Source organism: Trachypithecus francoisi, unplaced genomic scaffold, assembly GCF_009764315.1.
Source record: "Trachypithecus francoisi isolate TF-2019V2 unplaced genomic scaffold, Tfra_2.0 Lachesis_group5, whole genome shotgun sequence".
Classification (NCBI taxonomy): domain Eukaryota; kingdom Metazoa; phylum Chordata; class Mammalia; order Primates; family Cercopithecidae; genus Trachypithecus; species Trachypithecus francoisi.
Window position 1 is genome coordinate 102,807,852 of NW_022681470.1, and position 19,810 is coordinate 102,827,661.

Genomic DNA, 19,810 nt, shown 5'->3' on the forward strand with positions numbered 1-19,810 from the left:
TGGCCTCGCAAAGTGTTGGGATTACGGGCATGAGCCACCACGCCTGGCTGCAGATCTTTTCTTATGTGTCTTTACATTTGTACATGTTTGAGTGCAAAAACATTTTTAATATCGTTTTTGTTTTTTGTTTTTTGTTTTTTGTCCCTAGTAGCACCTAGCATAGTGACTTACAGAGTAGGCCCAAAATAAAGGGATGATGATGACTGTCAGATTGTAGTTTACAAAAATATAACTAGCTCCCATAGCTATGATAACATGGGCATAGGATTCATGGGATTCTGTCTCAAAAGCAAATATGTTTGTTTTCCTTTGTTCCAGAAAGACAGCAAGAAGCGAATATTTTCTGGCATTCAACCTACAGGAATCCTCCACCTGGGCAATTACCTGGGAGCCATTGAGAACTGGGTGAGGTTACAGGATGAATATGACTCTGTATTATACAGCATTGTTGACCTACACTCCATTACTGTGCCCCAAGACCCAGCTGTCCTTCGGCAGAGCATCCTGGACATGACTGCTGTTCTTCTTGCCTGCGGCATAAACCCGGAAAAAAGCATCCTTTTCCAACAATCTCAGGTCAGCTTCTCAGATTAGAACTGAGAAAACTTTTATTTGCAGATTATTTGAGGAAAAAATTTTGAATGGTTCACACAGCCCCTGCTTGTGATTTTTAAAAAGTGTTTGAAGGTGACTTTTTTCAAATGTGATTTTTTTCAGCTTAATGTTTTCCTTGTGTTTATATCATTAACTATCATTATATTGTAAGAGTATTTTTCAGCTTTTCCTCTACTGTATTTGGTAAGTTTATGATGCTTCATATACCAAAGAGTCGTGTTTCATGAGTACTTTTAGCCCTGGTGTTGTTTTGCTATGCTGGGTTGCTTTCAAACTGATTTCTTTGTGTTGTCGACTAATCTCCTTGTGATCAGGGATAGAAATTAGTGACCAATAGTTTTATGTAATTCCAATGTTGCTTTAGATGTTGTATTTGGAAGGTCTGTTGGATAATTCCCACTGTTCATTCTTTGTATAATAGTTTTTGAGAAGATTTGATAGCACAAGTTGGGAAATTGGAAGACAAAGTTTCAGTGTCTTGTGTCTAAGCCAAGAAAGCCTTCATAGTAAAGCCAAAATATTTGACACATATCTTCGCTATGGATGAATCAGTTTATTCTTGGACAGGCAGGTAGTCTGGTCTAGAGACAAGGCAATCAAGATACACCCTAGAAAAAGATAAAAATTCTAACTAGATCTTGCCTTCATTATGTATCTGCTTTAACCTTAGGACAAAGCTCAGCCAAGGAATGGTATGTTATACATGCTATGGTATATGTTAACATGCATGCATATATGTAACCTTCTTTGTACATTTCTATCATTATTTTTATATATGTTTTGTTATACATAAAACTTAATGTAACGATTCTTACAGAGCAGACTGTTAAAAAATATGTGATAAATGAAAAGAGTATAATGATCCCTTGGCATCCAAAGAGTGTTGGTTCCAGGACCACCAAAGCTACCAAAATCTGCAGATACTCAAGTTCCTTATATACAATGGAATCATGTTTGCATATAACCTACACATACTCTCTCGTATACTTTAAACCATCTCTACATTACTTGTAATAACCTAATACAATATAAATGCTATGCAAATAGTTGTTATACTGTATTGTTTTTTAATTTGTATTACTTTTCTATTGTGGTATTGTTATTTTTTGATGCCTAAATACACACTAACTTCATATATATATATTAATCTTTTAAGTTTTTAGAGATTAGAAGGGTGTATGTGCAGTTTTGTCACATGGATATGTTGTGTAGTGGTGATGTCTGAGCTTTTAGTGTCCCTGTCACCCGAATAGTGAACATTGTACTCAATAGGTGATTTTTCAACCAACATCCTCTTCCCTACTTTTGGAGTCTCTCTGTATGTCCATGTGTACCTATTGTTTAGTTCCCACTTATAAGTGAGAACATGCAGTATTTGTTTTTCTGTTTCTGAATGATTTCACTTAGGGTAATGGCCTTTATTTCATGTTGTCCTCCATGTTGCTGCAAAAGATATGATTTCATTCCTTGTTATGACTGTATAGTATTCCATATTGTATATATAGTGGTGCTGTTATTTTTTATTTGTTGTTTTTTCCTAATATTTTCAATCTGCTGTTTGGTTGAGTCCATGGATGCAGAACACACAAATTCAGGGGGCCAACTCTATGTTTAAAACATAAATGCAGTTATCAACTTTGTTGCCAGCTTGGAGATAATTTGATAAAATAATAGAATCTGATCATTAAAGGGACCATAAAGGCAATTTACCTCAACTTCATTCCTTATATAGTTGGTCAGGAAGGCTTTACTTGCACATGACTTTTCAAATTCAGTGTTGGACAAATCCAGTTACTCTAAAATACTTGCTTTTATTGACTGAATATCTACCTCCATATAATTTCCATTCGTTCATTTAATTTCTGCTCTGTAAAAAACACAATAAATCAACTCTGCTTCCACACAACTGCTCTTCAAATACTTGGAAAGACATTTATTATGTACCATTTGTATCTTACTCTGTAGGTCCTTACCGTATAGGTCTTTCCTTCTACAAACTAGCTGTCCCAAGGTCTCTCGCCTTCTTGGTCATCCTGTCTCAAAAGCACTCTCACCTTCTTTCTGAAAAGAACGTGCCTCAAGCTTCATATCCATTGCCAGAGTTGGAGAGCTGTTCATCATTAGAGCCACTTTTTGAGTCACCTAATGCATTTTGCAAAGCACATCATCTTCACTTCATCTAAACTGTTTTTAATACAAGCTGGCTTTTGATCCTTATCAGATACTATTTCTAAAAATCATATTCCCAGCCACAAGTACCTATTTCCATACTTCTTGTGGATGAATGTCTAATCTCCACAAAGTAACCACTTGCCAGATTGCTTTTTAAAATGATCTTTAATATTAAAGACTTATTTACAACTACATCCTATACTTGCACTTTGAACTCAATCTCTCAGGAATGATTACCATATTATAATTTTTTTCTACTTTGTAAAAGATTTTAGCAGTGACCTTCATAAGCATCTAAAATTTGCAATAATTGAGATATTTTCTTCCATGTGGTACTTTGTTGTTCAAAATAGCAATTGAAAAAGTAACCCACTATATGGGAGACTTTGTAAAGACTTCCCCATAAAGGAGGGACAAAATTCACCTTCTCTTAACATGGAACCTAATGAGCTCATTGGGTCTAAGTCAGAGAGTGGAAGGGGCAGAGTTGACTGGTGTGTGCCTGTCTTCTCCTCATAGCTTTAATGCAGTTGTAAAGCTGTTTAATAATTCACCTCTTTGCCATCCCTCACTTCAGCTCCATTGTGGAGAATTTTGATAGTTTGCCAGCAAAATTTAAGGGAGGCACTCATCTTGCCTACATTATACAATTTGTCTCACAAAGGCAATGTGAAAAATTTCCTCAGGTGTCTTTGTAACCTAAGATAAACTTGGTTCTTAGCCATTTCATTCTTTGACTCAGGCAACCAACCTTATTACAACTCTATGAATGAATGGATGGATGGATGGATGGATGGGATATTTTATCAGGCTTTCTTTCCCCCTTTTTAAAAAAATGTAATTTAATTTAAAAATGTTTTTAAAAATTTATAGCAATAGAGAGAATAGTATACTGTACCCCATCACTTGTTAACATTTTGTTATTTATCTTACTGATGTTACTTTTCTTTTTTTTTTTTTTCTTTTTTGAAACAGAGATAGGGTCTTGCTCTTTTGCCCAGCCTGGAGTGCAGTGGTGTGATCATAGCTCACTGCAGCTTCAAACTCCTGGGCTCAGCATCCTCCTACATTAGCCTTCTGAGTAATAGCTGGGACTTCAGGTGTATTCCATCACACCTGGCTTTTTTTTTTTTTTTTTTTTTTGAGAGATGGGTCTCACAGCGTTGCCCAGGCTGCTATCAAACTCCTGGGCTCAAGTGATCCTCCCAACTTGGCCTTCCAAAGTGTTGGGATTATAGGAATGAGCCACTGTGCCTACTCAATGTTATTTTCTTTGTTGAAGTATTTCAAAGCAGATACTGCACATCATGGCATTCCAATTCCTAAATATTTTAGCCTGCCACTATAAATTCAGGAAATTTTCTTACATAACCATAATACTGTAATGACACCTAACAATGATCATTCCATATTATCATCTAAAACCCATATTACCCTGACTCTCCCAAAAATGTATTTTATAGTAGGCTTGTTTGAGTGAAGATCTACCAAGGTTCACATATTACATTTGATTATGGATCTTAAGTCTCTTTTCTTTATGCCTTTTAATTTGTTCATCAAACTTTATTTCCTGTAAAGTTAGTCCTGTGCTTAAAAATAATTAAAACTTTGATTTTTTATGCTTCTACTTTTTTTCTCACCTTTGATGTATTGATCAAGTTTTCTTTTGTTTTCTATAAAGTTAATTCTTTTGAACTTAAAAATCTTAGTTTTTTAGTTGCTTTCTCTTTACACTAATCTGTGTTAGCTGATGGTTAGTGACTATAAACTACTGTCCCACATAGTTGCTCATCACCATTTTCATTAATTTGAGTAGAAGCTGTGCTTATCTACTGCCCATGGATTACCTAGAAATGAACATTAGACATCAGCTCCATTAGAATGGCCATAATGCTTCAGTTTGTTCATGGATGCTGATGGAAAGGCCCTCCTCATGCCTTATCTTGCAGCCATGAAGGCATGTATTGGCTTTTGCTTCTTAGAACCATTTTCAGGTAGAAGTATAAGTGAATAAACTAGTCTTCTGGAAACAGTTATTATCTTAGCCACATGACCCCATTATTTACAGAGTTCTAGTAGGTGAAAAATCATCATGGTAATGACTTAGGTTTTGTAATACAAAAATCAATAATCAATAACTGTCTTTTTTTCTTTTTCATTTTCTTCTTTTTTAACAGGCAATGCTAGGAAGAATTTTTTCTTTTTTCTTTATTTTAAATTTACAAATAAAAATTGCATATATTTATGGTGTACAACATGATGCTTTGAAAGGTGTATACATTGCCAAATGACTAAATCAAGCTATATAACATATCTATTACCTCACATACCTATCTTTAAGTGATTTTCAGATATACGATACATTATTATTAACTATGGTCACCATGTTGTACCAGAGATCTCTTGAACTTATTCCTCTTGTCTAACTGAAAGTTTGTGTCCTTTGACCAACATCTTCCCATTTCCTCTTGCCCCATTCTACTCTGCTTCTATGAGCTTGATTTTTTTAGATTTCACATATAAGTGAGCTTATGCAGTGTTTGTCTTTCTGTGCCTGGCTTATTTCACTTAACAAAATGCCCTCTGGGTTCATCCATGTTGTCATAACTGACAGGATTTCCTTTTTTAAGGCTGAATAGTATTCCATTGTGTGTATATACTGTATTTTCTTTTTTGGTTCATCTGTTGATGGACACTTAGGTTGATTCCATATTTTGGCTATTATGAATAGTGCTGCAATAAACATGAGAGTACAGATGTCTCTTTGACATACTGATTTTCTTTCCTTTGTATATATACCCATTAGAGGGATTGCTGATTTATATGGTAGTTCTGTTTTTAATTTTTTTGAGGAACCACCATACTGTTTTCCATAATGGCTGTACTAACTTTCTCACCAACAGTGTGCATGGGTTCCCTTTTCGCCACATGTTTGCCAACACTTGTCATCTTGTTTTTTGTTTGTTTGTTTTTTTGAGACAGAATCTTGTTTTGTCAGTGGCACGATCTCGGCCCACTGCAACCTCTGCCTCCTGGGTTCAAGCAGTTCTCCTGACTCAGCCTCCCAAATAGTTGGGATTACAGGCGCCTGCCACCAAGCTCGGCTAATTTTTGTATTTTTACTAGAGACAGGGTTTCACCATGTTGGCCAGGCTGGTCTCGAATCCCTGACCTCAAGTGATCTGCCCACCTTAGTCTCCCAAAGCACTGGGATTACAGGCATGAGCCACCACACCTGGCTTGTTATCTTTTTAATAATAGTCATTCTAACAAGTGTGAGGTGATCAATCTGTGTAGTCTCCAATAGAGGGGATGCTGAAAAGAAGATAATCATATTTTCAGATCTATTTTAGAAAAACATGCTTATTAGGAGACTATTTATTTATGACAGGGTCTCACTCTGTCACCCAGGTTGGAGTGTAGTGGTGGAGTGATAGCTCACTGCAGCCCCAAACTCCTGGGCTCCTCAAGCAGTCCTCTTGTCACAGCCTCCCAAAGTGCTGGGAGTACAGGTGTGAGCCACTGTGCCTGGCCAGAAAACTATTTTTAAATGTGTAAGGCTGGCTGGGCATGGTGGCTCACACCTGTAATACTAGCACTTTGGGAGGCTGAGGCAGGTAGATCACTTGAGGTCAGGAGCTCCAGATCAGCCTAGGTGTAACAAGGAGAAACCATGTGTCTACAAAAAATACAAAAATTAGCCAGGCGTGGCATTGCATGCCTGTGGTCCCAGCTATTCGGGAGGGAGGCTGAGGCAGGAGAATTGCATGAACCCAGGAAGCAGAGGTGGAAGTGAGCAGCGATCACGCCACTGCCCTCCAGCCTGGGTGACAGAGCAAGAACTTGTCTCAAAAAAGAAAACCACAATGTGTTAGTTTACCAAGCCATTTCATGTATATGACTTCTCTCTTAATCATCAAAACAGTCACAGGAATTAGATATTACTGTTATCTTTCACTAATGAATAAATTAAGGCATGAAGAGATTAAGTAAATTACAAATGTACTTAAAATGATCTTTGAGCAGTATCTGGTACTTAGTAAATACTCAGCATATAGAACTTTCTCATTAGCTGCCTAAGGTCACCCAGCTTGTAGGTGGCAAAGCCAGGGCTTTTACAGTTTTCCCCTAAAGCACCACTTATGGAAGATGTACTCATGCGGCGGGAATCTTGTTCTGCCCCTGCCTACGCACCCTCCTCCAGTCCTCATGTCTGTGCCTCTGGAGATGCTGGTAGAGGGGAAGTGGGGAGTTGGAGCTGACCTCAAGGATCTCATTATTTCTTACCTGAACAATTAAATTACCCTTTCACTCCTGCCCTAGCCTTATGGTTTGGCAGTTCATTCCCCACAAGGCAGCCATAGTCACCTTTCTACTAAAAATACATCAGCATCTCTCTCCTGCCCTCAGGTAAAAATCTAAACCCAGCTTAGCTAGAAATCCCTTAAAAAATGAAGCCCCAGAGTACACTAGACCAGTGTTTCTTCTACTACACCACTAAGTTTTGCAGACCTTTTATTATCAGTTTATTTTGTGTTTGGATGACCTGATTAACTTCTACCAATGACCCTTTAAAGCTGAAGCCAAAATACTTTCTTCTGGTTTAATTTTGAGAAGATTTGATAAATCAGTCCTTAACTTACAAAACAGATAAATTAGATATTATTTATCTACATTTTTAAAAGGCTTTTTGCTAGTCCTTTATACTGGTAGGTTTATAGTGTACTTAAGCATTTAACTGATCATTAAATATGTAACAGAAAGGATAAGAATTTAGAAAACAATTTTATTTAATGTTTTGAGAGCCAATTCCAGTTACATTAGTTATACCCACCACCCCATCACACAATTATTTACAAGTAAAATTAAGAATTTTTGAAATTATGAGTTAGAGAAAAATTTTATGATGTGCTTTCTTCAGCTATATTCATTGTGTTAAGCCAATTACTTACAGCTAAATTATAAAGGCTATTTTTCTGTGTGCTATTGTTGAACATCAGAAAAAGTTCTAATAATGGCTTGAAATAGGGAAAGGATTTAGCTATGTTACAATGTTGACTTTTACCAGTAATTTTCATCTCCAGTCCTTTGCATTCTTTCTCAGCAGTCTGACTGGAACAATTCAGACTTACTGAAGATTTTTCTCATTATTTTCTTTTTCTTTCTCTCCCACTGGCCTCTAGTCATGTGCTTCCCCTAAAATATGTTCACCATATGTGCGGAATTTTATAGACCCTCTCCGCTCAAAGGTGTGTGTGTGTGTGTGTGTGTGTGTGTGACAGAGAGTGAGAGAGAGAGACACGTCGTGGGAAGGGGATCATGCCTATGTGTGTGTTTGGCAGAGGTTTCCATCCCCATGCCAGAGTCAATGGTCTTTTATTTCTAGCAAACCAGCAGGCCTGAGTGCAGATCCAATCTGAGTCCTACAGCTGTCTGGGGTACAGGCCTCTACATCTTTCACAGTTACTCTGCAGATGAAAGATAAAAAGTGGAGGACCTAGCTCTAGGCACTGGATTTCTGCCAAGGCAAGGAGAAAAGGACAGTTGGGGCCACCAGATAATTGTGTTATGAGGGTCCAAAGAGATGAAGGAAAAGTGAGGGAGGAGAGGGGGATTTGCATCTCTGGAATGTGGGCTCATTCTCTAATTAGAGTTATGTTGTTTCCCAGGAAACAAAAATCAATAATGATAAAAGAAGAAAGATGATAGAGGAATTGGTTTCTGAATGATGGCCAAAGTAACTGACTACATAAATCTTGGCTTACTGTACATAAATAAAAGTTATACCTCACCAATTGTCCCTTGTCTTAGAGGTTTAAAACCAAGGCCTTAAACTGGACAGAGAGTCTAGTGCTTCCCTTTATTCTGGTAATTTAGGAAACATATTTGAGTGTATTTATATTTGTTAAACTCTCAAAGTTGTTTGCTGCCAACATCAGGTGCTCTTTCAGCTCACAGTGGAAAGGGAGCAAATGTCTGCATAGATTAGTAGACTTGGAGAATATATTTGTAAAATTGGCATCACCTCCAAAGTTCCTAGGGGGAGATAAGAATCTAAATGGCCCATGGTATAAATAATAAGTTTGGAAAACTATTATATAATCAGACTCTGCATGTATTTCCTTCTCCACAGTTTCCAATAATACTACTTCCTTGCCTGGATCTATACTCCTCTGTGACATGATGAACAAGTTGCAGTACTTGTGTTACTTCTATGCTGGACATAGGAACAGGTGATAGGTTAATTATACCTTCAAGAAGAGTTATTTTCTTGCTGTCAAAACAGTAGTGAAAAAAAAAAAAAAACATACAGGCTTTGAAGCCAGATATATTCGGCTTGAATCTTACTGTCACTTCTTTTTGGTTGTGAGACTATGGGCAAGTGGCCCAAGCTCTCTGAACCCCATTTTTAATGTCTATAATGGCAATTTAAATAAGATAATATATTTTGTCTAGCAAATGTTAACTTTCTATCACCCTCCTCCACTATACACAATGCTCCCACCCTAGGCTCCTTGATACTGAGAAGGATTTATATAAGGGTAGAGTGGGATTAGAAGATGGAGATAAAGTTAATGACATGCCTCTTTTTATCTTCAATAATAAAGTATTTTCAGAAGAGTTTGTTGTCTAAGGTTTTTTGAGGACTTTTTAAGAAATATTTCAAACATTCATAAAAGTATGAAGATGAATGGCTGCCTTTTGAATTGCTTATCTTTTGGCATACTTGCTTCGTGTGGTTTTTGTTTTTTACACATTAAACATTACAAGTATAATAGAAACTTTTCTGCTTAGCTCTAATGCCGTTTTCCTCTGTGCCTTCCCAGAGGTAACCACTATTATATTGATTTGATACTCATGATTCCCACAAATGTGTTTCTATTTGTTGCATATAATATAGCCATTAACAATCCATATTATTTGTTTTGCATGTTTTAAAAGTATGTGAATGGCATCATGCTGCCCATATCCTCTTGCATCTATTTTTTGTGTACAATGTTACATGCTTGGAATTTATTTAGTTTGACTGCTGTATAGTATTCCATTGTCTGCTTCTTTCACAGTTTATCCATTTTCCTGACAAAGGATATTTGGATTTTCTTTCCAGCTTTTTGTTACTGCAAACAGTACTACAGAGGGCATACTTTTGTCTGCCTTTTGTGCACATGTGAAAGAATTTAGTTGTATTAATATATGCCTAAGAGTATATTCAGGAGGATATATGATATATACATCATCAGCCTCAGTGGATGATGCCCGCTTGTTCTCCAAAATGGTATTCTAACTTACATTACCACCAATAGGAACTTTCCTCGGCAAGGAAGTGTGGTAAAGCTGTTCTTTTATATTATCTCTGGAATGTGGTAAGTTTTGCTTTTCACATTTAAGACTGAGCTATGTAGATCTTACAAATTCTGTCACATTTTATTTACAATATTATTAAAAATCACATTGGTTAATACCACGGCTCTCATCAGGAATGTCTTGACATATTGGAAGCTGTCTAATGCATAATGATGGATATATGTTTTCTAAAGTTGTAATTTATGCTGGAAAGCTGAAATGTTTATAACCAATACCTTCTGTGGGTTGTTTTCCTTGAAATACCTTTGTTCCTTTGTTTCCTCTTGATTAATTTTGTTAGACTACTCTGTTAATCATTTAGAGGATATACTTTTGATTTTGTGAGGCTCTTATTCTATCTTTGTTTTTTATTTATTTCCTTTTTTTTTTTTTTTTTTTTTGAGACAGAGTCTCACACTGTTACCCAAGCTGGAGTGCAGTGGCATGATCTCAGCTCACTGCAACCTCCGCTTTCTGGGTTCAAGCTATTCTTGTGCCTCAGCCTCCCAAGTAGCTGGGATTACTGGCACCCACCACCATGCCGGCTAATTTTTGTATTCTTATTTAGTAGAGATGGAGTTTCGCCGTGTTGGCCAGGCTAATCTCGAACTCCTGACCTCAAGTGATCCGCCCGCCTCCTTTGTTTTTTATTTCATTAGTTTCATCCCCTCCTCCATTTTATTTTGTTTGAAATTATGTGGTTGTGCTTTTACTAGCTTCTTGAGTGGACCTCATTAATTTTCAGCCATTCTTCTTTTTAATATAAACATTTAATAGTGCAGTATAAATTTCCTTCTAAGTTCTGTTTTATCAGCGTCGACAAAGTTGTGATATGTTATAGTATTTTCACTATAAATCAGTTCTGAATAATTTCCAATTTTCACCATTATTTCTTATTTGATCTATCATTTATTTAGAAGTATATGTTTAAATTTCCAAGTACAGGGCTCTTTTTTTTAACTTAACTTTTTTAAAAAATTGATTTCTAATTTCATTACATATTAGTCAAAGAATATAGTCTCAATGCTTTCAGATCTCTTGTATTTTTAAAGCTTGAATTTAGCAAATGGTGAATTTTTACAAATGTTCTATTTGTGCTTGAAAATACTTTCTATTTTCTGATTCAGTGAATTTCAAACTTTTTATTGTTTATGACTATCAGTAAAAAAATTTTGAGACTTTCCCTTAAGATAGGTATATACTGTACATCATTGTATTAGTCTGTTTTCATGCTGCTGATAAAGACATACCTGAGACTGGGAAGAAAAAGAGTTTTAATTGAACTTACAGTTTTACATGGGGAGGCCTCAGAATCATGGCGGGAGGTTAAAGGCACTTCTTACACGCCAAGGGCAAGAGAAAAATGAGGAAGAAGCAAAAGTAGAAACCCCTGATAAACCTATCAGATCTCGTGAGACTTATTCACTATCAATAGCATGGGAAAGACTGGCCCTCACGATTCAATTACCTCCCCCTGGGTCCCTCCCACAACATGTGGGAATTCTGGGAGATACAATTCAAGTTGAGATTATGTGGGGACATAGCCAAACCATATCATTCTGACCCTGGCCCCTCCAAATCTCATGTCCTCACATTTCAAAACCAATCATGCCTTCCCAACAGTCCCCCAAAGTCTTAACTCATTTCAGCATTGACCCAAAATCCCCAGTCCAAAGTCTCATCTGAGACAAGGCAAGTGCCTTCTGCCTATAAGCCTGTAAAATCAAAAGCAAGCTAGTTACTTCCTAGATACAATGGAGGTACAAGTCCTGGGTAAATACAGCCATTCCAAATGGGAGAAATTGGCTAAAACAAAGGGGTTACAGGGCTCATGCAAGTCCGAAATCCAGCGGGATGGTCAAATCTTAAAGCTCCAAAATGATCTCCTTTGACTCCAGGTCTCACACCCAGGTCACACTGATGCAAGAGGTGAGTTCCCATGGTCTTGAGCAGCTCCACTCCTGTGACTTTGCAAGGTACAGTCTCCCTCCTGGCTGCTTTCACAGGCTGGCATTGAGTGTCTGTGGCTTTTCCAGGCTCACAGTGCAAGCTGTCAGTGGATCTACCATTCTGGGGTCTGGAGGATGATGGCCCTCTTCTCACAGCTCCACTAGGCAGTGCCCCAGTAGGTACTCTGTGTGGGGGCTCCAACCCCACATTTCCTTTCCACAGTACCCTAGCAGAGGTTCTCCATAAGGGCCTCGCCCCTGCAGCAAACTTTTGCCTGGGCATCCAAGGCATTTCCATACATTTTCTGAAATCTAGGTGGAGGTTCCCAAACCTCAGTTCTTGACTTCTGTGCACCTGCAGGCTCAGCACACATGGAAGCTGCCAAGGCTTGGGCTTCCAGCCTCTAAAGCCACTGCCAGAGCTCTATCTTGGCCCCTTTCAGCCACAGCTGGAATGGCTGGGACACAGGGTGCCAAGTCCCTAGGCTGCACACAGCACCAGTACCCTGAGCCTGGCCCACAAAACCACTTTTTCCTCCTGGGCCTCTGGACTTGTGATGGGAGGGGCTGCCATGAAGGTCTCTGACACGGCCTGGAGACATTTTCCCCACAGTCTTGAGGATTAACATTAGGCTCCTTGCTACTTATGCACATTTCTGCAGCGGGCTTGAATTTCTCCCCAGAAAATACATTTTTCTTTTCTATCACATAGTCAGGCTGCAAATTTTCCAAACTTTTATGCTCTGCTTCCCTTATAAAACTGGATGCCTTTAATAGTACCCAAGTCACTTTTTGAATGCTTTGTTGCTTAGAAATTTCTTCTGCCAGATATCCTAAATTGTCTTTCTCAAGTTCAAAGTTCCACAAATCTCTAGGGCAGGTGCAAAATGCTGCCAATCTCTTTGCTAAAACATAACAAGTCACCTTTGCTCCAGGTCCCAGCAAGTTCCTCATCTCCATCTGAGACCACCTCAGTCTGGACATTACTGTCCATATCACTATCAGCATTTTGGGCAAAGCCATTCAACAAGTCTCCAGGAAGTTTCAAACTCTCCCTCATCTTCCTGTCTTCTTCTGAGCCCTCCAAACTGTTCCAATCTCTGCCTGTTACCCAGTTCCAAAGTCATTTCCACATTTTCAGGTATCTTTTCAACAATGCCCCACTCTACTGGTACCAATTTACTGTATTAGTCTGTTCTCAGGATGCTGATAAAGACATACCTGAGACTGGGAAGAAAAGAGGTTTAATTGGACTTACAGTTCCACATGGCTGGGGAGGCCTCAGAATCATGGCAGGAGGCAGAAGGCACTTCTTACATGGAGGTGGCAAGAGAAAAATGAGGAGGAAGCAAAAGTGGAAACCCCTGATAAACCCATCATATCTTGTGAGACTTATTCACGATCATGAGAATAGCACGGGAAACACCGGTCCCCATGATTCAGTTACCTCCCTTTGGGTCCCTCCCACAGCACATGGGAATTCTGGGAGATACAATTCAAGTTGAGATTATATGGGGACACAGCCAAACCATGTCAATCATACAACTTTTCTATAAAGCAAAAATTTAAAAGATGGGATTAAAAAATGAATATAAGTAAAAGCCCTTTAAAAAAAAAAAAAAAATTTGCTGTGCTTCAGGAGACAGTCTCACACAGCTTCTGAGAATCAGAAATCTCATTTTGGAAACCACTGTTTTAATTGCTCATCTCCAGTGGCCACCATGCTATCTTTGTAAGTTCAAGTAAATATTCAGAATCAGGAGACTACCATAGGTTATGTTTGGTACTAGTCTACTTAAAAGGGCATAGAACAAGAACCTTAGCTTGCCAGCAAGGTAGCTTCTCTAAACAAGAGTCCTTACTAGAGCAGTCCCTGCAGCAGTATGCAGCTAGCTCCAGGAGGTATCTTGTCTCCAGGTATACACATAGGTCTAGGAACTATTTTTTCTCCAGCTCAAATGCAAGGAGATGAGATCTACATTAGTGGGTGGTATGATCTCCCTTACCAAAGAAGCTTCATTTTTCCACAAGAGCCAATATCTATTTTTACATTTCATGTATAGACTTTGTGGTCACTGAAAGAGATGTACCAGTTACCAGAGTCACTCTACTCAGGAAAGCCTAAACTATGACTTTCTCTCGGGTATTTATAGTTCTCTAAGCCTAGATGTACTTTACCAGCTGGGGATTATTTTTATCATAAGCAATGTTGCCTAGCAGTGTTGTTAACACATACTGTTTTTTCTGGTAAATACAGACCTAGGTTGTTGATCCAGAGTCAGAGTCTCATAGAGCAGGTGAAAGTGTTTTGTTAACCTGCTCACACAGTTGGCTACTAGATTCCATTAACTAATAGAATCTGTTAGATCAGTCATGTTGCTGCTCTTTTGATTCCCTGCTACCATTTCTGTACTTACAAACAGAGCAATAACCTGTGAATACTTTAATGCTGTAAAAATAACAATGAGGAATTAGTTTCTCCCTAAGGAAGAAGGTAGCATCCAACTTCCCGATCCTAAATATGTAGTTTCATGAGACTATGTTCCTTTATTTTTTCAATCTTCTATCTCCAGCTTCCTTAAGTGGGTCAATTTCTACTGATCTGTCTTTTCATTCAGTGACTCTTCTGTCCTCCCAATCTGTGTTTAAGACTTTATAATGATATTATTTCAGATATTATATGTTTTTATTCTAGTATGTTTATTTGCTCTTTATTATTGGTTTAAAAATTTATCTGCTGAGATTTTCTGCTTATTCATTTCAGGAATATTTTCATTTGTATCTTTAAGCATAGTTGTAATAATCACTTCAAAATTTTTGGTCATTAAATACACCTGGAACATCTCATGTTTGGTCTCCATTGACTGCCTTTTTTCTTAAGATGAATTACCTATTTTGTAATATGGCTAATAATTTTGGCTAGTATCTTGAATATCTTAAATGACAAATTGAAGAGATTCTAAATTCTTTTGTATTCCTCAGAAGAATATCTTTAAAAAGAAAAAAAACTGTTGTTTTGTTTAGCAGGCTCAAACCCCAAATTGTTTTTCTAGTAGTAAGCAATAATTGAAATATTTTGCCAGTTGTTTTAGCCATTGTTGGACAGCTTGGAGGTGGCCCCATGCATGTGGAATTCAGGGATTGGCCAGATATTTGGGTAGAGTTAATACATAGAATATAAGGCTATACCACTCTGACTCTTTATTTAGAAATCTCTCTGCTTATTTTCCAGGCATTATGGTCACCCAAACTTTGTCTTCTCATTCTTCAAGCTAGTAAGAATGCAGGTTTCTATCATATTTAGATGCTTTTTAGGTCTCCAACTGAAGACTGCCCACAAACAAAGTCACAAAACAGGACACTTATTCAGTGTTATCCTTTTTGTGAAAGAGTAAACTACACCCCTAGTTTCTGCCTGTTTTCAATGTTCTCCAATGCCTTCAGGCCATTGATTTTTATATTTACTCAGAGTTTAAACTTGCTATGTGTGTTAGAATTTATCCAATAGGAGCTTGCTATCAACTGAGTTGTATCCCTCAAAATTCATACGTTGCTCCCTTAACTCCCAATGTGACTGTATCTAGAGATAGGGTCTTTAGGAAGTAATTAAGGTTAAATTATGTCCTAAGGATGGAGCTCTAATCTGATAGGCCTGTGACCTTATAAGAAGAGAGAAAGATCTCTCTCTTTCTCTCTCTTTCTGCCTACCATGTGAGGTTATAGCATGAAGGCAGCCATCAGTAAGCCAGGAAGAGAGGAAGGGAGCACTCACTAGAACCCAACCATGCAGGCCCCTTCATCTCAGACTTCTAGTCATCAGAACTGTGAGAAAATTAATTCCTGTTATTTCAGGAGTCCAGTCTATGGTACTTTGTTATGGCAGCCCAAGAAGACTGATACCAAGCCAAGTAGCCATTACTAGAAGTGAAAGCCTTGTTTTTAGATTGGAATGGAAAACTTAATATTGTTAATATGTTATATCTTTTAAACTCTTAAGTTCAGGAGTACAAGGGCAGGTTTGTTACGTAGGTAAACTTGTGTCTTGGGGGTTTGGTGTACAGATTATTTCATCACCCAGGTATTAAGCCTTGTACCCATTAGTTATTTTTCTTGATCCTCTTCCTCCTCCCACCCTCCACCCTTTGAAAGGCCCCACTGTGTGTGGTTCTCCTCGATGTGTCCATGTGCTCTTATCATTTAGCCCCCACTTATAAGTAAGAACATGCAGTATTTGGTTTTCTGTTCCTTTGCTAAGGATAATGGCCTCCAGCTCGATCCATCTTGCTGCAAAGGACATGATCTCTATTTTTTTTATATTGATCTATAGACTCCTCACAATCACAATGAAAATTTCAACATATATTTTTATATAAACTGACACACTGAATCTGAAATGTATAAGACCATGCAAAGTACTTAGAATACTCAAAACACCTTTGAAAAACAAAACACAACTAGAGGACTTATACTGCCTTTCGAAGCTTACTATACAGCTATAATAATTGAGAGTGTGGTATGGACATAAGAATAGACTTACAGGTCACTGAAAAGAAATAGGGAATCAAGAAGTAGACCCACATATATGTGGTCAAATATTTTCAATGAAGGGTTCAAAGGAGTTCAGTGGGGAAAAGATAGTCTTTTCAGCAAGGATGTTAGGTATCCAACTAGATGTCCATGTGAGGGAGAACATGAACCTTGACTCTCATCTGATAGCATTCGCAAAAAAGATCAACTTAAAACCACCATAGACTTAAATGTAAAATCTAAAGCTATGAAACTTCTGAAAGAAAATATGGGGAAAATTTTCCAGGCCTTGAGGATAGGCCAAGATTTCTTAATAGTACACAAAATCACTTAATATTAGAGAAACTATTGATAACATTTGGTTTCATCAAAAGGTAAAGCCTCTGTTCTTCAAAAATGCCATTAAGAAAATGAAAAGGTAACCCATAAAGTGAGAACAAATATTCACAGTACATATATCTGGCAAGGTTATCCAGCTGTATAAAAAACTCTTATTTCAGTAATAAGGAGAGAACCTAATTTTTTTTTCCTGAGATGGAGTCTTGCTCTGCATCCAGGCTGGAGTACAGTGGCAGGATTTCGGCTCACTGAAACCTCCGCCTCCCAGGTTCAAACAATCCTCCTGCCTCAGCCTCCAGAGTAGCTGGGGTTACAGGCACCCACAACCATGCCTGGCTAATTTTTGAATTGTTAGTAGAGACGGGGTTTCACCATGTTGACCAGGCTGGTCTTGAACTTCTGACCTCAAGTGATCCTCCTGCCTCAGCCTCCCAGACTGCTGGGATTACAGGCATGAGCCACTGTGCCCAGCCATGCTAATATTTTAAATAGTCACTATATTTGAGTAGACATTTCACAAACAAAGATAACAAATGGGGCCAGGCACAGTGGCTCACGCCTGTAATCCCAACACTTTGAGAGGCCGAGGCAGGCAGATCATGAGGTTAGGAGTTCAAGACCAGCCTGACCAATATGGTGAAACCATGTCTCTACTAAAAACACAAAATTTAACCGGACTTGGTGGTGTGCATTGTAGTCCCAGCTACTCGGGAGGCTGAGGTAGGAGAATCACTTGAACCCAGGAGGCGGAGGTTTCAGTCAGCTGAGATCGTGCCACTGACTCCAGCCTGGGTGACAGTGCAAGACTCCATCTCAATAATAATAATAATAATAATAGTAACAAATGGCTAATAAGCACATGAAAAGTTCAACATCATAGTCATCAGAAAAAAAACCATAGTAAGATACCAGTTCACTCACTTGGATGACCAAACTTAAAAATACTGTTAATACTATGCTTTGATAAGTATGCTGAGAAACTGGAATTTTACATTGCTAGTAACATTGCTAGTAACACTATATTTTACATTGCTAGTAACACTATAAAATGATAAATCTACCTTAGAGAACAGTTTGTCAAAGTTAAACGTATACTTACTACATGACCCAGCAATTCTACTCCTAGGTATTTACCCAAAAGACTTTACCAATAATCTACAAAAAGACTTGTACAAAACATGCTGAGTATTAAAGCCAAGCATAAGGGTTTATGTTGTATAATTTCATTTAAATGATATAGAATAAGCCAAACCAATCCACAGTAACAAAACTGATCAGTGGTTTCCAAGAGCAAAGGGTACAAAGGGACATGAGAGAACTTTTTTGGGGGAATTGAAATTTTCTGTATCTTGATTGGTGTGTTGGTTACACATGTATATAGATTTGTCAGAATTCATTGAACTGAACAGCTAAAATGAGTGCATCTTATTGTTTATAAAGTATACCTCACTAGGCTTAATTTACTATATATAAATATATATTTAGTCTATATATTATATATAGTCTATAGTCTAAGTCTACAAATATATAGACTATATATGTGAACTAAATATATACTATAAAAATGTATAATGTTTAAATGAATAGGCTCATAGGATGTTGTTATATGAACCAAAAGAAAGAAGGAAAGCCCATGGAACTGTGTAGTGTAGGGAACACTGCAGGTAGTTTAGTGCAGCGGAAGAATTGGTATGGGCCAGGCGTGGTGGCTCATGCCTGTAATCCCAGCACTTTGGGAGGCCAAAGCAGGCAGATCACTTGAGCTCAGGAGTTCAAGACCAGCCTGGGCTACATGGCAAAACCCCATCTGTACTAAAATTACAAAAAAAAAAAATAATAACCAGGTGTGGTGGCACTTGCCTGTAATCCTAGCTACTTGGTGGGGCTGAGGCAGGAGAATTGCTTGAGCCTGGGAGGTCCAGGCTACAGTGAGCCGAGGTCACACCACTGCACTCCAGCCTGGGCAACAGAGAAACAGAGAGAGAGATCCATGTCAAAAAAAAAAAAAAGTTATGGTGTGAGATTTTCATCTGATCTGTGAATCATGGATTCACAATGCAACCAAGAAACAGCCAGCTCAAGAGGTTTATTCCATAAACTAATTATTTGATTTGTTGATGTATCATGTTCCCTATACTGATAGTTCATTTGTTTTCATTATCAACTGCTTTTCTTTAATCCCCCAAAATTCTCCTCCAATCTATAACTGTCGGCTATTTCCTTTCAGATTTTCTTTCTCCTTTCAGATTTTCCTCCTTCCTTCCTTCTTTCCTTCCTTCTTTCCTTCCTTCCTTCCTTCCTTCCTTCCTTCCTTCCTTCCTTCCTTCCTTCCTTCCTCCCTCCCTCCCTCCCTCCTTCCCCTGCCTCCTCCTCCTCCTTCTTCTTCTCCCTTTCTCCCTCTCTCCCTTTCTCCCTTTCTCCCTTTCTCCATTCCTCCCTTCCTCCCTTCCTCCCTTCCTTCCTTCCTGTCTTTCTTGCCTTTCTTGCTTTTCTTCTCTGTTTTTTTGGCGGGGGGTGGGGGCGGGGGACAGAATCTCCCTCTATTGCCGAGGCTGGAGTACAGTGGCATGATCTCGATTCACTACAACCTCCGCCTCCTGGGTTCAAGTGACTCTTGTGCCTCAGCCTCCCAAGTAGCTGGGACTATAGGTGCGCGCCACCGTGTCCAGCTAACCTTTTTGTACCACCATGCCTGACTAGCTATTTTGTATTTTCAGTAGAGACAGGGTTTTGCCATGCTGGCCAGGCTGGTCTTGAACTCCTGACCTCAAATAATCCACTTGCCTTGGTTTCCCAAAGTGCTGGGATTACAGGCGTGAGCCACCATGCCCGGCCACCTCTCAGATTTTTTTCTAGCCATTTTG

At 38.4% G+C, this 19,810-nt stretch overlaps 1 protein-coding gene across 5 annotated transcripts in view; it reads left to right on the top strand.

The window, feature by feature from the left end:
• The window catches only part of WARS2 (tryptophanyl tRNA synthetase 2, mitochondrial), a 123,246-nt gene that overhangs the window by 75,833 nt on the left and 27,603 nt on the right, over window positions 1-19,810 (top strand). For all 5 annotated transcript variants that reach the window (XM_033195737.1, XM_033195740.1, XM_033195739.1 and 2 more), the window contains one exon: window positions 319-576. In XM_033195737.1, coding sequence (XP_033051628.1) covers window positions 319-576 — 258 coding nt within the window. The remainder of the gene's footprint in view (window positions 1-318; window positions 577-19,810) is intronic.